Source organism: Mustela lutreola, chromosome 2 (assembly GCF_030435805.1).
Source record: "Mustela lutreola isolate mMusLut2 chromosome 2, mMusLut2.pri, whole genome shotgun sequence".
In the NCBI taxonomy this organism is placed as follows: Eukaryota; Metazoa; Chordata; class Mammalia; order Carnivora; family Mustelidae; genus Mustela; species Mustela lutreola.
Window position 1 is genome coordinate 65,487,719 of NC_081291.1, and position 23,089 is coordinate 65,510,807.

Consider the following 23,089-nt stretch of genomic DNA (forward strand, 5'->3'; position numbering starts at 1 on the left):
CTCCCTCAGTCAGGGCCATTGAGCAGGCTTGCTCACTGCCGGCTATAAAATGGTGTGCTCCTCAAGCTCACGGTTCCTCTCTCATCATGCAACCTCCTTCGTGTGCAAGCATCCATCTGGGTCCACCATGCACGTCCCTCTGGAATTTGGGAGGCCAGGGAACCGGCACAAGCATGCCACTCGTTGGGCTGCGAGTCACAGTCCTTTCTGCTGCCAGCTCCTACAGGGCAGCAAAAGCCTGTTAGCATCAAGGAAGTGAAATCAAAGCCAGGTCCCCCAGCCTGGTGAAGTGGGAAGAGAAGAGCAGCCCAAACATGCACTTGGGGTGGGGGTGGGGTGGTTAGAACAGGTTAGGCCATCCAAAGGGGTGGGATCATGCCAAGGCCACACTTACAAACCTGGGACTGAAACTCACAGTGAGGGGAAGCTCTGGAGGGTTTAGGCAGGCACTTGCACTTGGGAAAGCACTCTCTGGCTTCCAGATGGAGGAGAATGGTCAATGGGGTAAAGGGCAAGAGGTGTGAAGGACACAGATGGGCATTGGAGGTTATTCAGGCCCTGGCTGGAGACAGGGAATCAGAACACAGAGGTAGTCAATGACGTGCAGTGGATGAGGTTGTCCAGGAAGACTGTGTGACCGGAAGAGAGAGTGTCTTGGCAGGATCCCAGAGAGGAGTATTCAGAGAAGCAGGAGGGGAGTCTCAGGCAGGCAAAGGGAGGTTGAAGCAGCTGGCCCCGCTGGGTGCGCCCTGGGACAGGTGGCTGTGGGGTAGAGATGAGGAAGGCAGGCATGGGGGAGGGGTGCTACAGGCTCCTGGCCAGAGGGAAACAAGGAAGGGAAACCGGCTGCAGACTTCCTCTAACGCCAGCAGGTCACCCAGCCTGGGCCACTGCAGTCCCACTCACAGCTCTGTCCTGGCCATCAGGACAGAGGAGGCCAGGTGGGGAGCACACAGGACAGCCCTGCCTGCTACGACACAGCTATGAGGACCGCAGGGGTGCTGGGGCGCAGGCTACAAGACATGCAGCAGGGAGCCAGGAGGGCCTTAGAGGGGTCCCTGACCCTTTAATAAAGGTGTGCTGGGGGTGCTAGACCCAGGGTGGGCCCCAGCTGAGGGAGCCATCAGTAGTGTTTGCCTTGTAGGTGAGCCAGGCGGGTAAGGAAGCGGTGGGAAGTTAGTGAGGCCGTGGCGGTGGAGGTTTGGGCTGCAGAGGGGCAACAGGCCTGCCAGGGCCAGGAGCAGGAGCTCGGCCCAGAAGAGTCGGGTGCAGCTGCTCCCCCCCAGCCGGAGCAGCGCGGGCTGTGGGAGACAGTGGGGAACAAGCCTGTGCCAGTTTGCCCCAGAGACATATACCTTAGACTTGACCACAAGGTAGAGGGAGCCTCTAAAAGCCCTGGAGGAGGAAGGTGGGGAGTAAAAAATTTGGAAGCTCCTACCAGGTGTCAGGTACTCACTAAAGTTTTTGTGCCAAGCCTTCTCAAAATTCATCAATTTAGGATTTTATGATCAATTTTAGGATCAATTTCCTAAGAATTTCATCAAAATGCAGAGTCTCATTCAGTGGCAGGGCTGAGGTGCTGCATTTCTAGTAAGCTCCCAAATATGTCCTCTGAAGAGAGAAGCTGCAGTTCATTTACTGTGCACCCCAGTGCAGCCTGGTGAGTGCTGTGGACCCCTTTTTACAGGTGGGAAAATTGAGGTTCAGTGGGTGTTAGTGGCTCCTGAGAACTGCACTATTCTCTGCCCTCCCCCAAAGGTGGCAAATAACACGGCCTCCACATTGTTGCTTGCCTGGTGGGTCTGCCTCCGGCTCTGTCCTCCAGGCTTGTGAGTTTAAACCCCCCTGCCATCAGCTGGCCTTCAGCCTGGGAGGTTCTGAGCCTGCCTGCGGCAACATCTAAAGATAGTCTACCTCACAGGAAACCCGCTACTATTGGCTAACTTTGCAAATAAAGATGCCCTCAGAGGGAGGGAAAAGGAAATACTCTGTGACAGAGGCAGGGACCGTGGGACCGAGTGGTTGATTGTCACGTCCGGAGGTTTCCTTCCCAGGCCCTGCCCAGGTAGGAGCAGAAAACTTGCCAGCACCTGTGGGCTCGCGAGGCGGGGCATGGTGGCCAGAGATCACGGTGGGTATGGATGCTGGTTTGCTTTCCACGCTAAGAGAGACCATTTCCCCAAAGCTGTTGCAGCCTAACGTCCAAGGGGCTTGAGGGGTGGCAGGCAGCGGGTGATGAGACCATCGGTGATTGTTCGATGCAAAATACCTTTAGAAACATCGGTGATTACATGTTAGGGGCATGGAGAACTGCTCATGGGTAGGTATTACCTGAAAGAAGCATCATTTAAAATTGGATACGGGTGAGAGTGAGGATTTTGTAACTTCTTAAAGTGAGAAATAGTAACAAAGTTATTATTTTGTTTAAAAAGAGTTCTTATCCTTTTGGAGACCCACACTTACCTGTTCATGGGTGAAATGGTACGACACCTGGATTTATTTTGAAATAATCTAGCAGAGCATGGAGTGGGGAATAGATGAAATCGGGACCATGAGCTGCTAATTGGAGCTGTGTGGGGCGTGTTTGGGGGTGCTCTCTGCTTTTATGTATGTTTGAACTTTTTATAATAAAAAATGTTTAATATAGCACTTCCATCTTACATATAAATATAATTACACTTGATATAAATATAAAAACATGAAGTGCAATTGCACGGGAACGGGTGAAAGCCAGCTGTGTTTGATTCTGGGACGTTGGATGGTAGATCATTTGCTTCTGTGTTGTTTCTCTTTTTCCCTTTATTATTGTTGGTGGTGGTTTTTTGTTTTGTTTTGTTTTGTTTTTGGTGCCACCTACACTTGTTATAAAGAGCACCTACTGCATTTACAATGACAACTATTTCAATGAATAAATTGCCAACACAAATTCGATGTTCACTATTAATATATGCTGTTATAATCATTGTGAGGACTCGGGCTCAGAGGGTTTGTGTTGTGGGAAAACAGTCTCAGGGATTCTGAGCAGACACATGCTCAGAAATGGTGTGCACTCATGGGTGCACCAGAGGAGGAACTACATGGAGGTCCCAGGCGAGGACTGATGAGACCTGTCATTTCTCCTTGCTTGACCTTTATCCGGCCATCTTGGCCTCACAGATTCTGCGGTCTCTGCTCTGGAGGTTCTCAGCCGCACTCAGAGAAAGGCCAGGGAGTTTTAGGATTTCCTCTCCCCGCAAAAAGGCTATTTTCTTTTTCAAATACTTCAGGTAGAAAACTCACGGTAGAAAAGTTGAACCTAAAGGAGAAAAAAAGACTGGATTGTCTGAGAAACAGACTAGAAAGTTTCCCCTGATGCCTCCCCACCCATGGTTCAGTTGTTTGAGCCTCTGACTCTTGGTTTGGACCCAGATCATATCTCAGGATGCTGAGATCCAGCCTAGCGTTGGGCTCCAAATTCAGCGCAGTCTGCTTGTCCCTCTCCCTCCCCATCTGTTGCTGCCCCTGCTCAGTGTGCTCTCTCTCTCTCCTCTCTCAAATAAATAAATAGAATCAGAAGAGAAAGAAAGAAAAGGAAGAAAGGAAGGAAGGAAAACAAAAGAAAGGAAGGAAGGAAGAAAAGAAAGAGAAGGAAGGAAGGGGTTAAAAAAAAGAAAGGACAAAAGGAAAAAAACAAAGAAAGCCCACGAAGCTTCTGCGGGCTTCCAGGGTTGCATGGGGGCAGCTCACCCCATGCCTGGGAGTGCCTGGGAGGGGACTGGGCTCTGTAAGAGGAGCCACGTGACAACTGGGCACCCCTGTGTGAGTGTGTGCATGTGTGCGTATTCATGTGTACGTGCACAGGTTTGGATTTGCTTGCCTCTTAGCTTGGCTTCATTTCACACGTTTCAAGAGCCGGGCAGGATGTGGCTCTTGCTCATACCCCCAGAAGGGAGCTCCAACGGCGTGTCAGCCCCATGCCGACCATCCCCGAAGCCAGGCTCCACAACTGTCACTCTCTCTGTGGGTGGGAGAGGCGGCTTTGCTTATAATGAAGCTCTGGCTCGGCCCTTGCCTTGCTGAGCCTCAGGCATTGCTTTAACATGAATACTGGCCATGAGTTGATCGTAGATGAAGCCAAGTCAGGAATATAGGTTGTGTATCTGTGAGTATTAAGGACAAAGTGTGTACAGTTCTGACCACACTGTCTGGCCATATCTGGTGCTCAGTAAACAATATGTGTTGTCATTGTGGGAAGCTGAAGATAAGGTTTGTGCACCTTAAGACTACTAATGACGTTCAAATGAGGTTGTGAGGGGCAGGGAGAAGGGGTATGCCAGACCCCAGCCAGGTCAGAACCAGCTTCCATTCCTTACCCCACCCCCTTCCAGGAGACCCCTCATTCCCACCCTGGCCCGGCTGTGGAAAGGCAGCAATATCACGTATGGTCCTGGCCTCAAAGACCTCCCTTCAGCTTACCCAATCCCCGACCTGACCTCTGACCTGGAACAGAGTCCTTGGCTACCCCTGTTTTACTCAGGCCCCAAGATCTCCCCCTTGAAGATGGCCAGAGTCAGCACCCACAGCAGCGGAGCTGGACAGGGACGGGATCTCCCACTGTCCTACAACAGGTCACTGTTAGGAGGAGGTAGAGCCCAGAGTGGCATAAGGCCAGGTTCTCTGCTGGCTTTTCTGGGAACTTGCTCGGATTCCCAGCAGCACAGTCCAGGGATTCCCAGGACTTGCCTCACCGACTGCCCAGCAGCACCGAAGCTGGGGCTTCCAGCCGAGTCCTGATACTCTCTGCCCTTGGTGGAGACTCAGAATGCCCTGGTTATCCCAGGGGGTGCCACAGTCGGGCCTCAACCACCCCCTCTTCTGATCTGGCCAAAGAGCAACTCTACTGGGTTATGTATCTTTGCAGGGAGGAAAACCTATAGCACATCTCTATAAATACATATTTTAAAAGATTTTATTTATTTATTTATTTATTTTAAAAGATTTTATCCATTTATTTGACAGACAGAGATCACAAGCAGGCAGAGAGGCAGGCAGAGAGAGAGGGGGAAGCAGGCTCCCCACTGAGCAGAAAGCCCGATGCGGGGCTTGATCCCAGGACCCTGAGATCATGACCTGAGCTGAAGGCAGAGGCTTTAACCCACTGAGCCACCCAGGTGCCCCAAGGACTTTATTTATTTATTTACTTGTTTTTATTTGAGAGAGAAAGACTCCGCACTGAGAGCAGAGCCTGACGTGGGTCTCAATCTCACAACCCCAAGATCATGACCTGAGCCAAAATCAACTGACTGAGCCACCCAGGCACCTATCTTTAAATATTAAAATAAAAAAAAATTTGCAGGCCCTCTTTGCCCTTTTCCTTAAACCTATGCTCACTATGAAAATACAGCACACTCAAAGAACAGTGTGCAGGTTAACACCTTATAAATCAACTTCCACCAAACCATCAACCAGGTTACAGGAGAAACCCAGGCTGGCCCCCAGCAGCCTCCTTTATGTCCCTTCCTGACTGCCCTCCCATCCTTAGAATTCTACCACCTAGATACGCATCCCTAAACAATAAGCATTATCGTTGCCTGTTTTTTACCATCAGAGGCATGGATTCACACAGTAGGTCTTTTTTGGGATCTGCATTTTAAAAATGCATCCCATGCTGTGGGAGATGTAGATGCGCATGTACAAATGTTCATGACGGTGCTGTCCACAGCTACCCAGGGGTGCATTGACAGTGGAGGAGATGACCGTGGAACATTCACACGGTGCCTGCCTATTCAGCAATGGCAATGAGCAGACACCAGCCTGGATGTAAAACTTCTAGAAATGTACAGACTCAAGCAAAACTGGTACCTAACCACAGGTAATTATCAGGCACGTTTCCACCAGACAGTTTCTATTTCTGCAAACAAGATCATCGCATTGCTATCAGTCTCCCAAACTTACAGAGCTGTGTACTGGCCAAACAATGAAAGGGGGAGGTAGCTCTGAAAGGTATGCTAGCCAGGACACTAGCACAGGGCAGTAATTCCCCCCCTCTTTCAAAGTCCTATAATTTTCCTACAGTTTCTTAGAGTGGAATCTGAGGGCCCTCTGTTCACCTCTCTTCTGCCTTCTCAGTCGTTTCTCTGCATCTTTTCCTGAACCTTCCACACAGACTAAACTTGACTTCTGTGAAGACTCCAGGAGCATACCAGCCACTTCTATTCCCACCATCCTCACCTCTGTCTGTTTCTAGTATATTCCCTCACACTCCCTTTGCGGAGCCCTGGTCCTGGGATACATCCCTGTGTTTAGACTCTCAGTGCCTTTGGCTTCAATACCCCCATCCCTGCTTCCCACCACCACATTTGTCTATCTGGAAGATCCCCCCAGCTTTAAGACTCAGCTGAAATGATACAATCCTTTGGTTTCCCCTAACTTTTCTTATATTCTGCTACTGCACATTAACAGTAACTTGGAGCCTGTATCTTAGCCATTCTTACCTCCACCAAATGGAGTACAGTGCCTAGCGTTGAGGAAATAAAATTAAAAATAAGATCTCCAATCCAGAAAAGACTCTCACAGAGATAATAGAGAAGGAAAACACTTTTATTATTACTGAGGTATGAAACCAGAATGTGGTGCACATCTCAGACAATCTGCTAAGAGATTGCAGAGATGGGGTAAAAAAAAACAAAAACAAAAAAAAACAAAAAAACCCTCACCTTTTCGTACAGCCAAGCAGATACAATCCATAACATGAGAGACACATACCTAGTCCTCACATGAGAGAACTCGACAGTCACACACAGTCATCCTAACTTTACCATGGGAACTGGGATGACCATCTGTGCTAGCTGACTAGCTTCATCCAGAGAAAAAATAGACTCATATCTTTATGATGAGAGGTATCTTTGCAGCTTGGAACAAAGCACCTACTCAAGTTAGCATCCTACCCTTCCACAGAAACTGGGTGACAGGGGCGCTAATTTGTTGTTTTTTTTGTTGTTGTTTTTTGTTTTTAAGATTTTATTTATTTGAGAGAGAGAGAGCACAAGCAAGGGGAGGGGAGAGGGAGAAGCAGATTCCCCACTGAGCAGGGAGCCTGACATGGAGCTCAAACCCATGAGCTGAGATCATGACCTGAGCTGAAGTCAGCCGCTTAAGGGACTGAACCAGCCCCATGGGCCCTAATTCTTGATGTTTACTTTTCGAAGAGAGGGCCCCCAGGTCCTTGAGAAAGATTCCTGGGTCATAAAGCTGACAAAAGAGGTGATCACATTTTCAAAAGGACACAAACCCACATTTCAGAGAGAGGAGAATGTACTTCCGGTGACAAGTTTTCTAAAGTAAGCATTGAAAGAATCCCAAAGTAAGCAAAAAAGAATCCCTTCCTTTACTTTCAAGGAGGAGAAGTAGGCCTCTTAGGTATTATTTTTATTTGTCCTTTTTTTTTTTTAAAAGAGTTTATTTATTTATTTGACAGACAGAGATCACAAGTAGGCAGAGAGGCAGGCAGAGAGAGAGAGAGGAGGGGGAAGCAGGCTCCCCCTGAGCAGAGAGCCTGATGTGAGGCTCAATCCCAGGACCCCAGGATCATGATCTGAGCCGAAGGCAGAGGCTTTAACCCACTGAGCCACCCAGGTGCCCAATTTTTATTTGTCTTTATACAAGCATATGGTTAAGATACATAACAGAGGGGCACCTGGGTGGCTCAGTGGGTTAAGCCTCTGCCTTCAGCTCAGGTCATGTTCCCAGGGTCCTGGGATGGAGCCCCACATCGGGCTCTCTGCTCAGCGGAAAGCCTGCTTCCCCTTCTCTCTCTGCCTGCCTCTCTGCCTACTTGTGATCTCTCTCCCTCTGTCAAATAAATAAATAAAATCTTTTTAAAAAAAGATACATAATAGATATTGGCTTAGTTAATAATTAATTTAAAATCCTAAAGTATTTCCCTTCAGAATTTTACAGTGTGGCAGAGATAAGTGAATAGCTTAGTGTTCTTAGAAGAGGAAACGAGATGTAGGTGTATCAAACCCTGACCCACGGCGGCTTGGATGAGGGGCTGGCTCATCGAGCAGCCTCAGGGCTGTTTTCTCCCACTGCTGGTCTTGACTTGAGGTGTCCATTTTGGTGGGTGCAAACACTGGTGGGTGGGTGAGGCCACGTTGTCTCAGGTGGGCTGCTTGCTGACACAGAGAGCCACTTGGGTCACTTGCACAGGGGAGGGGCTCCTAGGTGTAAATGGCCCTTTAGAGTTCCTCTGTGTGCAGTTTGGGGCCCCTGAACCTGCCTCTCCTTTCCCTTCTCCTCCTTACCTCTCCCTGCATCCCACAGGGTGCCTCAGAAAGTTGGCTGTCTTTATACATGGGAAAACCATCAGGATCTGGTAAGACTCCCGCGCCCAAACAGCGGGGGTTGTGGGCTTGGGCTCAGACCCAAAAGCCTCCTATCTACGACAAGGCAAAGCTCAAGAATTGTCGGGACCAGAGTCAACTGCCCCAGCTCTCTGTCTCCAAACAGAAACCCCCTGAATGCTGGCAGACTGTGAGCCCAGAAGTTTCATGTTCATGAGCAGTCACTTCCCTTGACGCTAGGCCACGCTCTCACTGACACAGGACTTGTGTTGTGCTTGGAGACTATTTCCTTCTGCTTGGTTCTTGTTGAAAATGTAAGCATGCCAGAGCTGGCTGGGCCCTTAGGGACAGTCTGGTCCGATGCTTTCATGTTACCTATGAGGAAACTGAGGCAGAGTCAGAGTGAGCTGCCCAGGGTCTCTGAGCTGTCAGTGGGATGTGGGGCCCCTGTGAAGCACATGGCTCAGAACAGCATCACCCTGCCCTGTTTCTTGTTAACTTTTTATTTTAATTCCACTATGGTTACTATGCAATGTTGTATGAGTGTCCGGTGTACCAAATAGTGATTCAACAATTGCATTCATTACTCAGTGCTCATCATGAGAAGGATATGCGTCACCATATAGTTGAAGGCAGAATATTAGCCTACAGCTTTCAGCCTCTTCTCTGGAGAAAAGAGTTCCAATTTTCTTTGCCAGCATTGATGAGAGCTATATTCTGGGGGTCTGGCAGTGAGGATCCCCTAGTCATGGCTGAAGAGGTGAATATCTCCCCACTTCATCGCCCAATTACCAGCCTTTCCCCCCAGGGTCAGCCCTATGGGTTCTGAGTCCAGAGGGGAGAAACCCAGCACAAGTGTTCAGGCTGGCATCACGGGTCATCTTCTTTCCAGTGGGGACTGAGTCTACTATTTCTCCATTCTAGATCTAGAGAAGTGGTCTGCGATAAGCTTCAGGCTTCTGCTCCAACAGGAAGAGCCTGGTGTCAGGCCTGGAGCATGTCTCTGTGGAGAGGCTCATGTGGGCTGAAATATGGGCTCGGTTGCTCCTTGGACGAGTGTCCTGATCTCTCCTAGCTGCTGTTGGTTCTGTCACACAAGAAGGGCAACCATTCTCATGGAGGGCTGTTGAGGGAAAGAAATAGGGTCTTGTGTACAGAGCGAGGCACTCGGGGTGTCCGAGAATGGCAGCCTCCTCCCCTTCCATACTGGGCTTGCCAAGGATAGCTTCAGGCTCTGGAATATTCTCAGCATGGTGTCACCCCCATGGAGAATGTTGGAGTCCGGGCTTGAGCAATCTTTACCATCCTCTAATTTCCTTTGCAAAGGAAAAACTTTTCTTGGTGTTAGAAACCAACAGAACCTCAAACCTGGTCTTCACTCAGGGTTCTAAAAAGCCGTAAGCAGAGAGCAAAGGAGAAAAAGCCAACCAACACAAAACAAGGAAAGATGCATGGGGTCTAGCAGATAGTAAGCAGAATGTGAAGCCAAAAGATGGGGGAAGCAGCCTGAAAAGGATGTGGAACAGAAGAGGAAAGTGGATGCAGGCCACATAAATGAAAAGGGAAGTAGAGAACAAGGAAGCTGATTGGAAACAATGGGTAAATGATGACCCAAAAACAGTTGAAAAATAAACGAGCAGACCTGAGAAAAGGAAGTGGGCAGGAGGAAGCAGAGAAGGAGCGGAGACAGAGGCAAGCGAGCAAGTTGACAGAGCAGGGTCGTTTCTACTGGAGTATGAAACACACGTGTGCACAGAGCTCTGCGTCTGGGCTCAGCACATGTGCGCTCAGAGCTCTGCGTCTGGGCTCAACTCAGACTTTTGCAGTTCAACACCATTTAGCTTGTCCCGCACGCATCTCTCCTCTCACAGTCCCATCTGTAGGAGACTAGGCTGAGGAGGCCTTGCAAAGAAGGCTTATCTCCTTGGATCCCTGCACTTGGTTCCTGCTGTCCTCAGGGGCCAGGAATGCCTGTGTCCAGCCAATCAGATCCCTGGTGGCTGTTCAGCCTGCCCAGAAGCCCACTGTCAAGGACTGGCCCTGCTCCCGTCTATTGCCAGGAGGCCCCATCATTAGGCTTGTCTCCCAGTCATGGGACATCTCAGAGGATCCAGGAATAATAAGAGGAATAATAAGCTCAGGCCTACCCTTCCTAAAAAGGTCCTTCTCTTGATCAGTCTGTCAAGTTCAGTGGAATAATTCAGTGACGTCCTTCCTGGACATCAGGTTTCTGTTGTAAATGGTGCCCTCGCATGCTCTAGGCTTCTCAACCAGCAAAGCTGGGTTCAAACTGGTGGTGGGCTCAGACTACATAGAAGCCTGGGCCACTCCCAGCCATGCAGTGAGGCATAGCTGGGCCCTGATGCTGGCATGGAAGAGCGTTTTGTCACGGCAAGCTGTGATTTCTGACCCTGGAGAGCTGGTGGGTCTGTGCTTGTCTCCAAGGGTTCTGCAGTGTGGCGAAAGTGACTTCTGCTTCTCTATGTCTTCTATTCATTCATTTGCTCACTCACTCATTCCTTTATTCAACACACTAGGCGTCCACTAAGCACTAGGAGTTCAAACAAGGGTCCCTGGCCTGGGATCAGAAAGGACACTCAGGGGCCCTGTGGGCACCTCTGGGAACTAGACAATCAAAAGGCCACTGTCACTATTTCTCCCACAGAACAATTGGGAATGAAAGTTTAGGAGACAGTATTTAGCCTCCTGCAAATATTCCTGTGGCATTTGCTTGGTGCTAGGCCTCTCCCTCTCTGTCAAATACTAGTCTGCAGAGCTGAAGAAGATCCTGTTCCTCCCTCAGGAACTCCCAGTCGAAAGCAGGCAGGGCAGATAGGCTGGCCACATGTGGGCCCAAATGGCAGCCCTGCCACACGCCAGCTGTGTGGCATTGAGCAAGTTACTCACCCTCTCTGAGTGCATCTACTTGCCCATAAAGTAGAGGTAAGTATACTGTTACGTGTTGGCTACCATTTATTGAGCATGCACTATGTGCTGGTTATCATATTCAACTATTCAACTATTTGCTTGTTTATTTATTTTAATTTTTCATATAACTCATATTTTTGTGTATGTTTACTTTTTTAAATTTCAAGTCAATTAATGAATTTTTTCCCAAAATAAGTAATGTGTGTTTAGCAATGAACCTAACAGCTGAGTGAAAACTCAGTAAAAGTATTCTTTACTCCCTTCCTCCCCCATACCCCCAAAAAAATCTGAAAAGAAAATATTTTTTATTTCAGGAAAAAAAATAAAACCAACTTTACAGACCAATGCCTAGGGTGGGAGTGAGCCATAATACAAGAGTTCACAGGAAACCTGGATGATTGCAAAGGTCCAAAGTGCTTCTGCTTCCTTGCCAATTGCATTTATTAAGAGCCTGCTATATGTAACACACCATGCCAGGTGCGCTCCTCAGAATAGCACTGAGCACAGACATGAGAATGAGTTGCAGTCTTGCAGATAAGGAACGTCAGACTCAGAGGTTCCAAGTTCACCCAAGGTCACTTGGCTGGAGAAACAGACATGAGATTCAGCCTCAGGAGAGCCCGAGTCTGCCCACCTGTCTGTTCTCCCTCCTCAGTGACCCAGGGACACACGCTGGAAGATTTAGAGGAGGTCCCTGTGTATGAGCCATGGTGCCCAGAGTGGAAATTAAACCTATATCATGCAGATTTGGCAAAATCAATCCAATGCACCAGCACAATGTTCCTGAGCCACAGGACTGAGCACAGTCCTGAGCACTGAGCACTAAGATACCACACAATCTTCCTTATCCTTGGCCTCCTCTCAAGGCCAACTGTGCCAGCTCTTTCACTGGGGAAAATAGAAGGAGGAAGAGGATGGTAGCTCTAGGTTCCTAAACTTACGATCACTGAGGGCTTGACAATTTCCACTCTCACAAAGCTGTGTGTCTGGGAAGATGTGCCGCTAACATAAGCTACCTGCATGGAGTAGGAATTTCCCCATCTCCCCATATCTCAGCTTGAAACTGACATTGTGTATCTCAAAAGGGGCAGTATATCAGCCATTTTATGTTAACTAAATATTATTGATTAAGGTCACAGCCAGGGTTTCATCTCTGAGAAAAGGGCATTGCAGCTTAAGGCAAAGAAAGCATACACCCTCCCTGGGGGTTGAGAAGTCCATCCCAGCCTGAGACGCCCAAGTCAGAAAGGCTTAACCCACTTCTTCCTGGAAGACTCTGGGGACGATGCAGAGATGGGCCAGAACACAATGCAGAGGCTGGGAAGGGAGTAGCAAAGCCCTGGCTGGGAGGGTGGACACTCACCTTGGCAGAGACACAGTCTTGGTAAAACCACTATGAAAAGGATGCAGTGGGGTGTGGAAACTCCATTGGTTAAAGAGGTGTGAATTTTGTTTTTAGTTGTGGTGGAGAGGGAGGCAGTGACAATCAGGAGGTATGCTCTGAACATACTTGGGGGTTCTCAGGGATGCCTGTATGGGGCATCACAAGAATGAGGAGGAGGCCCCAGTGGGCCAGAGTGAAAGGATTGCCCTTGTTGCCTCTAGAGTGACAAGCGAGTCCTGGCTGAAGAGCTGAAGAGAGAAGGGGACAAGTGTTACTTCTCAACCTGTGCAGAAATATCTTCTCTTTTAATTTTTGTCCTGAAAGAACAAAATTCTTATGAATCACTAGGGCACAGTGAGTGCAGGGCTGGTAATTATGGGATGAATTAGCCACCTGGACCCAGTACAACAGGTCCATACAGGATCAGGCATTCCTTTCATAACAGCAGAGGCCCTCTGAAGGCAATGGCGACACTCCTCTTCATTTGAATTTGTGGGATGGTCATCCATGGCTGTCTGCTTAGAACTGAAGGGTTTCCAACTTTTGATGCTAAAATCAGGAAAGTCCAGGGCAAACCGAGAACAGGTGGTCACTCTAGAGTGTACAACTGTGTCTTATCCCTTAAGGAAGAGAAGGACCTGTTGGTTCCAAGAGGAAGAAAAAGAGAAAGAGCTCTCAAAAACAAAGATGAGGGGCTTCTGGGTACAGGTCTGCTCAGGGCTCTGTGTGTCTGAAGAGTGTCTGAGACCTCTCTCTTTAGTCTGTCTCCTGCAGGAGAAATTGGGATCCAGAGGGTAGGGGAGGTGGAGAATTGTTTCAAGGAACTTTGGACTAGACATGGGAATTATGGCTGTATCACCTCACTCCCTCTTAGCCATACCCATAGTTCTCTCTCCTGTTATCCACACACTGGTCAGCCTTCTGGATAGTTGTTTGAAAATCAAATAAGAAAAGATCTGTCTCAAGCTTCAAAAGGTCTAGATTCAAATGCTAGCTGAGCCATTCACTGTGTAGGTCTGGGCAAGTCTCTGAATCTCTCAGAGACCTGATTTCCTCTTCTGTCAGAGAAATCTATTGCAGCTTCCATCAAAAGTCTGTTGTGGAGATTAAACAAAATGACATGTGTGACATTGAGAAGTGTCATTCATTAGGCATCCAACCAATATTTGTTTCTTCCAGTCTGCTTATATGTGGGACCAGACAGAATCCCAACTTTGTTTCTCTGAGAATTAATGCTGTTACTTGTTTTCCTTTCTGATCCAGGCCCTCACCATGCCCACACACTCCCCTGAATCAATTTTGGAAGACTTTGAGTACGATGAGTCTGCTGAAGCCTGTGATATGGGGAACATCGTGGCCTTTGGGACCGTCTTCCTGTCCATACTCTACTCCCTTGTCTTTGCCTTTGGCCTGCTGGGAAATTTGCTGGTGGTGTTTGCCCTCACCAATAGCCAGAAGCCCAAGAGTATCACTGACATTTACCTCCTGAACTTGGCCTTGTCTGATCTGCTCTTTGTAGCCACCTTACCCTTCTGGACTCACTACCTAATAAGTGAACAAGGCCTTCACAATGCTGTGTGCAAACTCACCACCGCCTTCTTCTTCATTGGCTTTTTTGGAGGCATATTCTTTATCACTGTCATCAGCATTGATAGGTACCTGGCCATTGTCCTAGCGGCCAACTCCATGCACAACCGGACCGTGCAGCATGGCGTCACTATCAGCCTAGGTGTCTGGGCGGCAGCCATCTTGGTGGCAGCACCTCAGTTCATGTTCACAAAACAAAGAGAAAATGAATGCCTCGGTGACTACCCTGAGGTCCTGCAGGATCTCTGGCCTGTGCTCCGCAACGTGGAGGCAAATTTGCTTGGCTTCTTGCTACCCGTGCTCATTATGAGTTACTGTTACTTCAGAATCATGCGGACACTGTTTTCCTGTAAGAACCATAAGAAAGCCAAAGCCATCAAACTGATCTTTCTGGTGGTCATCATGTTTTTCCTCTTCTGGACACCCTACAATATCATGATTTTCTTAGAGACTCTTAATCTCTATAACTTCTTTCCCAGTTGTGACATGAAGAGGGATCTGAGGTTGGCCCTCAGTGTGACCGAGACAATTGCGTTTATCCACTGTTGCCTCAATCCATTTATCTACGCATTTGCTGGAGAGAAGTTCAGAAGATACCTTAACCACTTATATCGGAAATGTCTGGCTGTCCTGTGTGGCCATCCTGTCCACGTCAGTTTCTCCCCAACTGAATCACAAATGAGCAGGCGGGAAAGCATTTTGAGCAGCAATTTTACCTACCACACCAGTGACGGAGATGGGTCCATCCTTCTCTGAAAGAAGGAATACCCAAAGTCTTATCTCTTGATGAACTGAATGCCCCAAAACAACCCCAAAGCATTTTTGAGAATGTAAGAATGTCAACTGCAAATGCCAGGGCTTTTTGTTTACAAATGATAAAAATTTAACTCAGACTACCTTAACGAAAGAGGAGGTGGGGAGTATTATTCATATGGTGGCTTGAGCAAGAGAGTGGCTGTGCCCTCAAAGTAGAAACTAGGGCTTGAGTCCAGCAAGAATTTCCTCTCTCTGGCTCTCAGCTCTCTGAGTGGTGACACAGCTTAGCCAATAATGAGACACTGAGACCCATCCCTCTCTGGTCCCAAGGTTAAAATTCCCAGGGAAGGGTTTTCATTGGCCAAGTCTGAATCAGATGTCCATCCCCAGACCAGATTGTATCCATGCAGGGAGAATAGATAATATGGCAGCTTCCATTCCAATCTCATGGTTAAAAGTGCAGAGAGACATAGTTCCAAGAAGCTGGAGGGCTGGGTGCTTTTTTGGTCTGATAGAACAAGAGCTGTCCATTAACCTATATGTCTGGGCCAACCTCCTCACTGATCACACCAGCCAGCACACCTTGCCAATCTCCTCTCCCTGAAACCCCTTTCTATCATGCCCCCAAACTTACAATGGTTGCCCAGTGCCTACTGCATCAAATTTGAGATCCTCCATCATGCAGTCCCACCAACAGATTTCCCATTTCTTCCCCTTTCTGAAAGAATCCCTCCTCTCAGCCAGCCAGGTCTCTTCCATCCAGCCATATGCATCATCACCTGCTTCAGGAAGATAAATAGAAAGAACCCTGGCCCAAACTAAGAAGGGATGGCTTCCATTCCCAGCTCAACACTTGGCCCACTGAGTAGTAGCTTGAAGACAGCTTCAGCTTCCTCATCTGCAGAATGGAGATAGAGGTACTTTTCACATAAGGAGCATCCTTCCCAGCATGAGGAGCCAGCCACCAACTCTTGCAGGTCGCATTCCTCTTATCTGGTTCCCAGACTTCAGCTTTCCCCTCTATCTGGCACAGTGCTTAAGGGGCAGTGTTGGCAGACTTGGCTGTGTTATTCGAGGGAGCTCAGATACAGAGGAGGCTGGTTCCTACAGTGGCACTCAATGGACAGTCCTGGATATATAAGTTGATGGTCCTCCCTGACCCAGCCCTCCAGACTGCCTTGAATGTTCTTTCCAATTGCCTTGTGGCAAGCCCCTTCCCATCTGGAGAGAACCTCCATCATTCATGCCACTACCAACCTGGAGAGCCAGGGTCCCAGGAGCAGCTTTCTCCCCTTTTCAGTAGACATCTGGGTTGTTCTAATACTTTAGAGCTTGAAAAACAATTGTAATGCTAAAGAGAATGTCACCTATAACCTAAGCATGTAATACCTTCATTTTTCCACCCAGAACTTGTTCACACTTTCACGTTTAGAGTTGAAAGCATCATGTACAGACTGTTTTGTAATCTGCTATTTTTCTCTTAACATTAGACCACAAATAGTTCCGTTTCTGTATAGTTTTTAATGATGGCTTTAGAAGGCTCTATCAGGTTGTGTACTCATTGAAGGCAACTGACTCACCGCTGTATTTCTGACACCCTCTTGGCAAAGTCAGTAAGTTGGTTTAAACGAGAGAATGAATTATGTTCCATCAATATCAAGTACTGTAATTTACTCACCATTATCCTTTGATAAACTTGTTTCCAATATTTAACAAATACATATAACAGTACTTATGTCTGTGTAATTCCTTTTCTCCTCTTCAATGATTTCCTTTGGATAGATTATTCATCATGGGGGTCACTGGGATGAAGGCACAGGAAATGTTTGGCTTTGGACACATACACACAAAATTATTATGAAATCATTATTGCACAAAAATTATATGCATTACGTGGGCTCAGATCCAGAGTGGTTCCAAAGATGAGTAAGGCCTCTGCCTGCCTTGATTTAACATTCAGGTGCAGAACAGAGAAGTGCATTAATTGGTCACAGAGGAGCAGTCAGACCTGAGTCTTTAAGGGTAAGGAGCTCTCCTGACAATGGAGGAGATGGCATTCTAGGCTCAGTGAATGGCATATGTAAAGGGGGTATATGAGAGCATGGGGATCTTAAGATGTAAGAAAAGCATGTGAATACTGAAATGCATTAGGAGCAGAATGGGTGGGAAGACTCTTCTGGAACATTGGCTCAAACAACTAACAGAGGGGCATATTCTCTTCAGGCTATCCACAGGTTTGTTCCGTTTTCACTTGAACCTCATTGCAACTGCTGAATCATAAAACTTTAAATAAATTTTAGCTTATTTCTGGACTCCCAAGAAAAGAGGGAAAAATTCTTTGGGCTTGAAAAAATCAAAGTAGAGAGATAAGTGCTTTCATTTCTAAATGGAAATTAAATTTGTATCATAAGAAACATTCAGTCAGTCATTTTGCTGAATAAGACAGAGTAAGGAGAAAATAGGGAAGTTCATTGAAAACCTTAAATAGCAATGATGCTGGTGGCTAAAGGAAGGCACATTTGAAAAAGACAGTTGGTCCTAAGAGCACAGCTGGATCAGACCCACTACTGTTTCTGAGTTCCAGGCTTCCCAAAAGCAGAGGGAAATGGACTCCAAAGACAGAGAGAGATCTGTGATTGTGTCCCAACATATTAACTCTGTGAGCTTGGGCAAGTTACTTGACACCTCTGAGGCTCAGTTTTCTCATCTGAAAAATAAGAACAAAAGTAGTGCCTACCACCTAGGATTATTGGAGGATTTAGTAAGATTGCCTTCACAATGCTCACCAAGCTCACCTGGCAAAGCAAGATCAAATAAATGGTGGTGACAACTTTTGGATATTTCCCTCTTCTCTTTCTTCTCCTCCTTCTCCTCGTCATCCTCCTTCTCCTCTTTTTTCCTTCTCCTCCTTCTTCTCCTCCTCCTCCCTCTCCTTCATTTGAAACTTTCCCAGTGAAGAAATGCCTACTTTCTTGCTCTTGCCTCTGGGACTCTTAGTCCCAGAATCGCAGAATTGTAGGTGTCAGTGGGAGACAGGAGACCCAGATGAGGGCGGAGGCTTGTCCAAGATCATGCAAGGAATTAACGAAAGAGGTAGATCCTTTGATACTCTATCTACTGATTTTTTTTCATCTTGATAAAAATAGAACCCAATCCTATTATCTGTGGTTGACAATGTTGTATTGTATATTTTAAAGTTCCTAAGAGAGTAGATTTAAAAATTCTGATGACACACACAAAACTAAAACTATGTAAGGTGATAAATGTCTAAACTAACCTTATTGTGGTAATCATTTTGTAACATATACATATATAAAATCACTACGTTGTACACCTTAAACTTATGCAATGTCATATATCAATTATATCTCAGTAAAGCTGGGAAAAAATCAGACCAACCCCTGCCTCTGAGAGCAGAGAACACAGGTGAGCAGGAAAAAAAATATCCAGAAGGAAGGTCTGCAGATCTGGGAGGGGAGGTCTGCCCTTCAGAATGCCAAGTTTAACAGAATCAGTCCACTCACAATGACAGATGGCAGCCTGGGTGGGGCAGCTTTTGGCAATAGCTCTTCTGTGATATCAGTATCTCTAATGAAGGTGGTAAACAGACACTCATCAGCAAGGATACCAGGATTCCCAGAGGGAAATCTATCAATAGGATCTGAGTTGGTAGGCAGAGTCTTAGTTGAGAAGGGCCACTGTCCAAGGATGGCCACCCTGGAGGAAATGCCCAGCCCCTTCCAGATAATCGTACACACATTAGGCTTATTTATGCTCATCAAATGACCATCTGAGGGAGAAGTCGTCTTTGCAAGGATGTCATCACCAAGAAAGGTGGAGCATACACTCCTTGAATTGGTGGGAAGAGCTACTACCTCTATAATCCACTGTATCTGGAGAGTATACAAGGTCTGGTGGGCTTTCCATTGTCTCTCTCTCTGTGTGAGTCTATCCCTGAGGAGATAATTGACCTCTGGTCCCACAAAGCCACCAACTATTCATGGGAATATGGCAACTTGACTGAGAAGTCCACCTTGGGTATACCTGGCCCCAAGTTGATGCCTCATTAGTGCCCTCAAAATTAGGGTAGTCTGTCCCAACCAGAAGTGAATTTTCTTCTCCATCCACACCCACTTCCCTGGCCCATGAGGACCAAACCAGTTTCAACATGAGTTGTAATATAGCTACGCTGGCAACCCCATGGTGGGCTACCCCAAAGTGGTACTATCTGACAGCAAGTGACAAACATAGTTCTTAGCAAATTTAGGAATATACGGTTTCCCTTCAAGACACTCTCCATCCATAGGAGGGCCAATTTGTTTTCTCAAGGATACAGGCACTATGTTTCCATTTCTGTTGAATAAGACATGTTATTAGGCAACAGCTACAGTTCCTCCACAGACACACCCTAGACAGCTCTAGAAACCACAAAACATGTTCAGCAGGAAAATTACTCTTTTCCTCCATATTTCCTCATTTACTGAGGTAGAAACAAAAATAAATTTTAATTTATGTTTCTTTTTTTTGTAATCATTATTTCAGTTTAAATAACTTCTTGCCATTTACAACTTAAATCCAGTTTTCTCTTTTTTTTATTAATTATTTTTATTGGGTACAGGTCTGTGAATCGTCAGGCTGACCCACTTCACAGCACTCACCATATCACATACCCTCCCCAGTGTCCATAACCCAACCACCCTCTCCACACCCCGCCCCAGCAACCCTCAGTTTGTTTCGTGAGATTAAGGGTCTCTTATGGTTTGTCTCCCTCTCGATCCCATCCTGTTTCATTTTTTCCTTCCCTACCCCCCAAACCCCCCACTCTGACTCTCAAATTCCCCATATCAGCGAGATCATATGATAATTGTCTTTCTCTGATTGACTTATTTTGCTCAGCATAATACCCTCTAGTTCCTTCCATGTCATTGCAAATGGCAACATTTCATTTCTTTTGATGGCTGCATAGTATTCCATTGTGTATATATACCACATCTTCTTGATCCATTCATCTGTTGATGGACATCTAGGTTCTTTCCATAGTTTGGCTATTGTAGATATTGCTGCTATAAACATTCAGGTACGCATGCCCCTTCGGATCACTACATTTGTATCTTTAGGGTAAATACCCAGTAGTGCAACTGCTGGGTCATAGGGTAGCTCTATTTTCAACTCTTTGAGGAACCTCCATGCGGTTTTCCAGAGTGCCTGTACCAGCTTGCATTCCCACCAACAGTGTAGGAGGGTTCCCCTTTCTCTGCATCCTCTCTAACATCTGTCGTTTCCTGACTTGTTAATTTTAGCCATTCTGACTGGCATGAGGTGATTTCTCATTGTGGTTTTGATTTGTATTTCTCTGATGCTGAGTGATGTGGAGTACTTTTTCATATGTCTGTTGGCCATCTGGATGTCTTCTTTGCAAAAATGTCTGTTCATGTCCTCTGCCCATTTTTAAAAAGATTTTATTTATTTATTTATTTGACAGAGAGAGAGAGAGAGAGAGAGATCACAAGTAGGCAGAGAGGCAGGCAGAGGGGGGGGGGGGGAAGTACACTCCCTGCTGAGAGCAGAGAGACTGATGCAGGGCTCAGTCCCAGGATCCTGAGATAATGACCTGAGCCAAAGGCAGAGGCTTAACCCACTGAGCCACCCAGGTACACCCTCTTCCCATTTCTTGATTGGATTATTTGTTCCTTGGGTGTTGAGTTTGATAATTTCTTTATAAATTTTGGCACTGGCCCTTTATCTAATATGTCAATTGTGAATATCTTCTCCCATTTTGTTAGTTGATTTTGCTGACTGCTTCCTTTGCTGTGCAAAAGCTTTTGATCTTGATGAAGTCCCAATAGTTCATTTGTGCCCTTGCTTCCCTTGCCTTTGATGATGTTTCTAGGAAGAACTTGCTGCAGCTGACGTCGAAGAGGTTGCTGCCTATGTTCTCCTCAAGGATTTTGATGGATTCCTTTCTCACATTGAGGTCTTTCATCCATTTTGAGTCTATTTTTGTGTGTGGTGTAAGGAAATGGTCCATATTCCTTCTTTTGCATGTGGCTGTCCAATTTTCCCAATACCATTTGTTGAAGAGACTTGTCTTTTTCCCATTGGACATTCTTTCCTGCTTTATTGAAGATCAGTTGACCATAGAGTTGAAGTTCCATTCCTGGGCACTCTGTTCTGTTCCATCCATCTATGTGTCTGTTTTTGTGCCAATGCCATACTGTCTTGATGATTACAGCTTTGTAATAGAGCTTGAAGTCTGGAATTATGGTGCTACCAACTTTGGTTTTCTTTTTCAACCATTTCTCTGGCTATTTGGGGTCTTTTCTGGTTCCATACCAATTTTAGGATTATTTGTTCCACTTCTTTAAAAAATTGATGGTATTTTGATAGGGATTTCATTAAATGTATAGATTGCTTTAGTTAGCATAGACATTTTCATAATATTTGTTCTTTTAATCCATGAGCGTTGAACATTTTTCCATTTCTTTGTGTCATCCTCAATTTCTTTCATGAGTACTTTATAGTTTTCTGAATACATATTCTTTGTCTCTTTGGTTAGGTTTATTCCTAGGTATCTTATGGTTTTGGGTGCAATAGTAAATGGCATTGACTCCTTAATTTCTCTTTCTTCTATCTTGCTGCTGGTGTATAGAAATGCAACATATTGCTGTGCATTGATTTTATATCCTGACACTTTACTGAATTCCTGTATGACTTCTAGCAGTTTTGGAGTGGAGTCTTTTGGGTTTTCCACATAAAGTATCATATCATTTGCAAAGAGGGAGAATTTGACTTCTTCTTTGCCAATTCAAATGCATTTTATTTCTTTTTGTTGTCTGATTGCTGAGGCTAGGACTTCTAGTACTATGTTGAATAGCAGTGGTGATATTGGACATCCCTGCCATGTTCCTGACCCTAGAGGAAAAGCTCTCAGTTTTTGCCCAATGAGAATGATATTCACTGTGGGTTTTTCACAGCTGGTTTTGATGATATTGAGGTATGTACCCTCTATCCCTACATTTTTAAGAGTTTTGATCAAGAAAGGATGCTGTACTTTGTCAAATGCTTTTTCAGCATCTATTGAGAGTATCATATAGTTCTTGTTCTTACTTTTATTGATGTGTTGTATCACATTGACTGATTTGCGGATGTTGAACCAACCTTGCAGCCCTGGAATAAATCCCACTTGGTCGTGGTGAATAATCCTTTTAATGTACTGTTGGATCCTATTGGTTAGTATTTTGGTGAGAATTTTTGCATCTGTGCTCATCAAGGATATTGGTCTGTAATTCTCCTATTTGTTGGGTGTTTGTCTAGTTTTGGGATCAAGGTAATGCTGGCCTCATAAAATGAGTTTGGAAGTTTTCCTTCCATTTCTATTTTTTGGAACAGTTTCAGAAGAATAGGTATTAATTCTTCTTTAAATGTTTGGTTGAATTCCCCTGGGAAGCCATCTGGTCTTGGGCTCTTGTTTGTTGGGAGATTTTTGATGACTGCTTCAATCTCCTTACTGGTTATGGGTCTGTTCAGGTTTTCTATGTCTTCCTGGTTCAGTTTTGGTAGTTTTTACATCTCTAGGAGTGCATCCCTTTCTTCCAGATTGTCAAATTTGCTGGCGTATAGTTGCTCATAATATGTTCTTATAATTGTTTGTATTTCTTTGGTGTTGGTTTTGATATCCACTATCATTTTGGATACACTTGGATAGAGTCATCTCAGTGTCATGGGGAGCTTGTTACCTACAAAAATGAAAGAAAGGAAAAAAATAAAGCACAGGGAACTTTATCTGAATCTCTAGTAAATTCTCTTCAGTATGTATTTCACAAATTGTTTATACCTTACATGAAAGTGAATTTATTACAAATCCAAACCACAATGGCTTATGGACATCCTATATCTTGGGCTTCTGCTGACAGGTATGATGGCTCCAATGAGCCAGGGAACTCCCATTTGTGCCAACTGGGTAGCCCTGGTGTATCCAGGTAGCCATGTTTGGGGACAAGAGGATGCCTAGCTGCCAAGCTGGGAAGCCCAATACCAAATGGCTAATTTACACTTTTATTGATAAGGGATAAGTGCCCATTTCAAGGCATCTTGTTTCATTGAGAAATAG

The 23,089-nt window shown here is 45.9% G+C and overlaps 1 protein-coding gene and 1 long non-coding RNA gene across 3 annotated transcripts in view; one reads left to right on the top strand and one right to left on the bottom strand.

The window, feature by feature from the left end:
- Positions 1-1,976: 1,976 nt before the first annotated feature.
- Positions 1,977-16,714, top strand: CX3CR1 (C-X3-C motif chemokine receptor 1). Of its 2 annotated transcripts, none has more exons than XM_059162022.1 (2): positions 1,977-2,065; positions 13,900-16,714. In XM_059162022.1, exon 2 carries the CDS (start codon positions 13,909-13,911, stop codon positions 14,977-14,979), a length of 1,071 nt encoding a protein of 356 aa, XP_059018005.1. In that variant the 5' UTR covers positions 1,977-2,065; positions 13,900-13,908; the 3' UTR covers positions 14,980-16,714. The 2 variants fall into 2 exon arrangements, with proteins under 2 accessions (XP_059018005.1, XP_059018004.1); XM_059162021.1 differs by having other exon boundaries at positions 1,986-2,131.
- Positions 16,715-20,466: 3,752 nt separating this feature from the next.
- Positions 20,467-23,089, bottom strand: part of LOC131824351 (uncharacterized) — a 30,932-nt gene continuing 28,309 nt past the window's right edge. The window contains exon 3 of the long non-coding RNA XR_009350837.1: positions 20,467-22,715. This is a non-coding gene — a long non-coding RNA (uncharacterized LOC131824351). The remainder of the gene's footprint in view (positions 22,716-23,089) is intronic.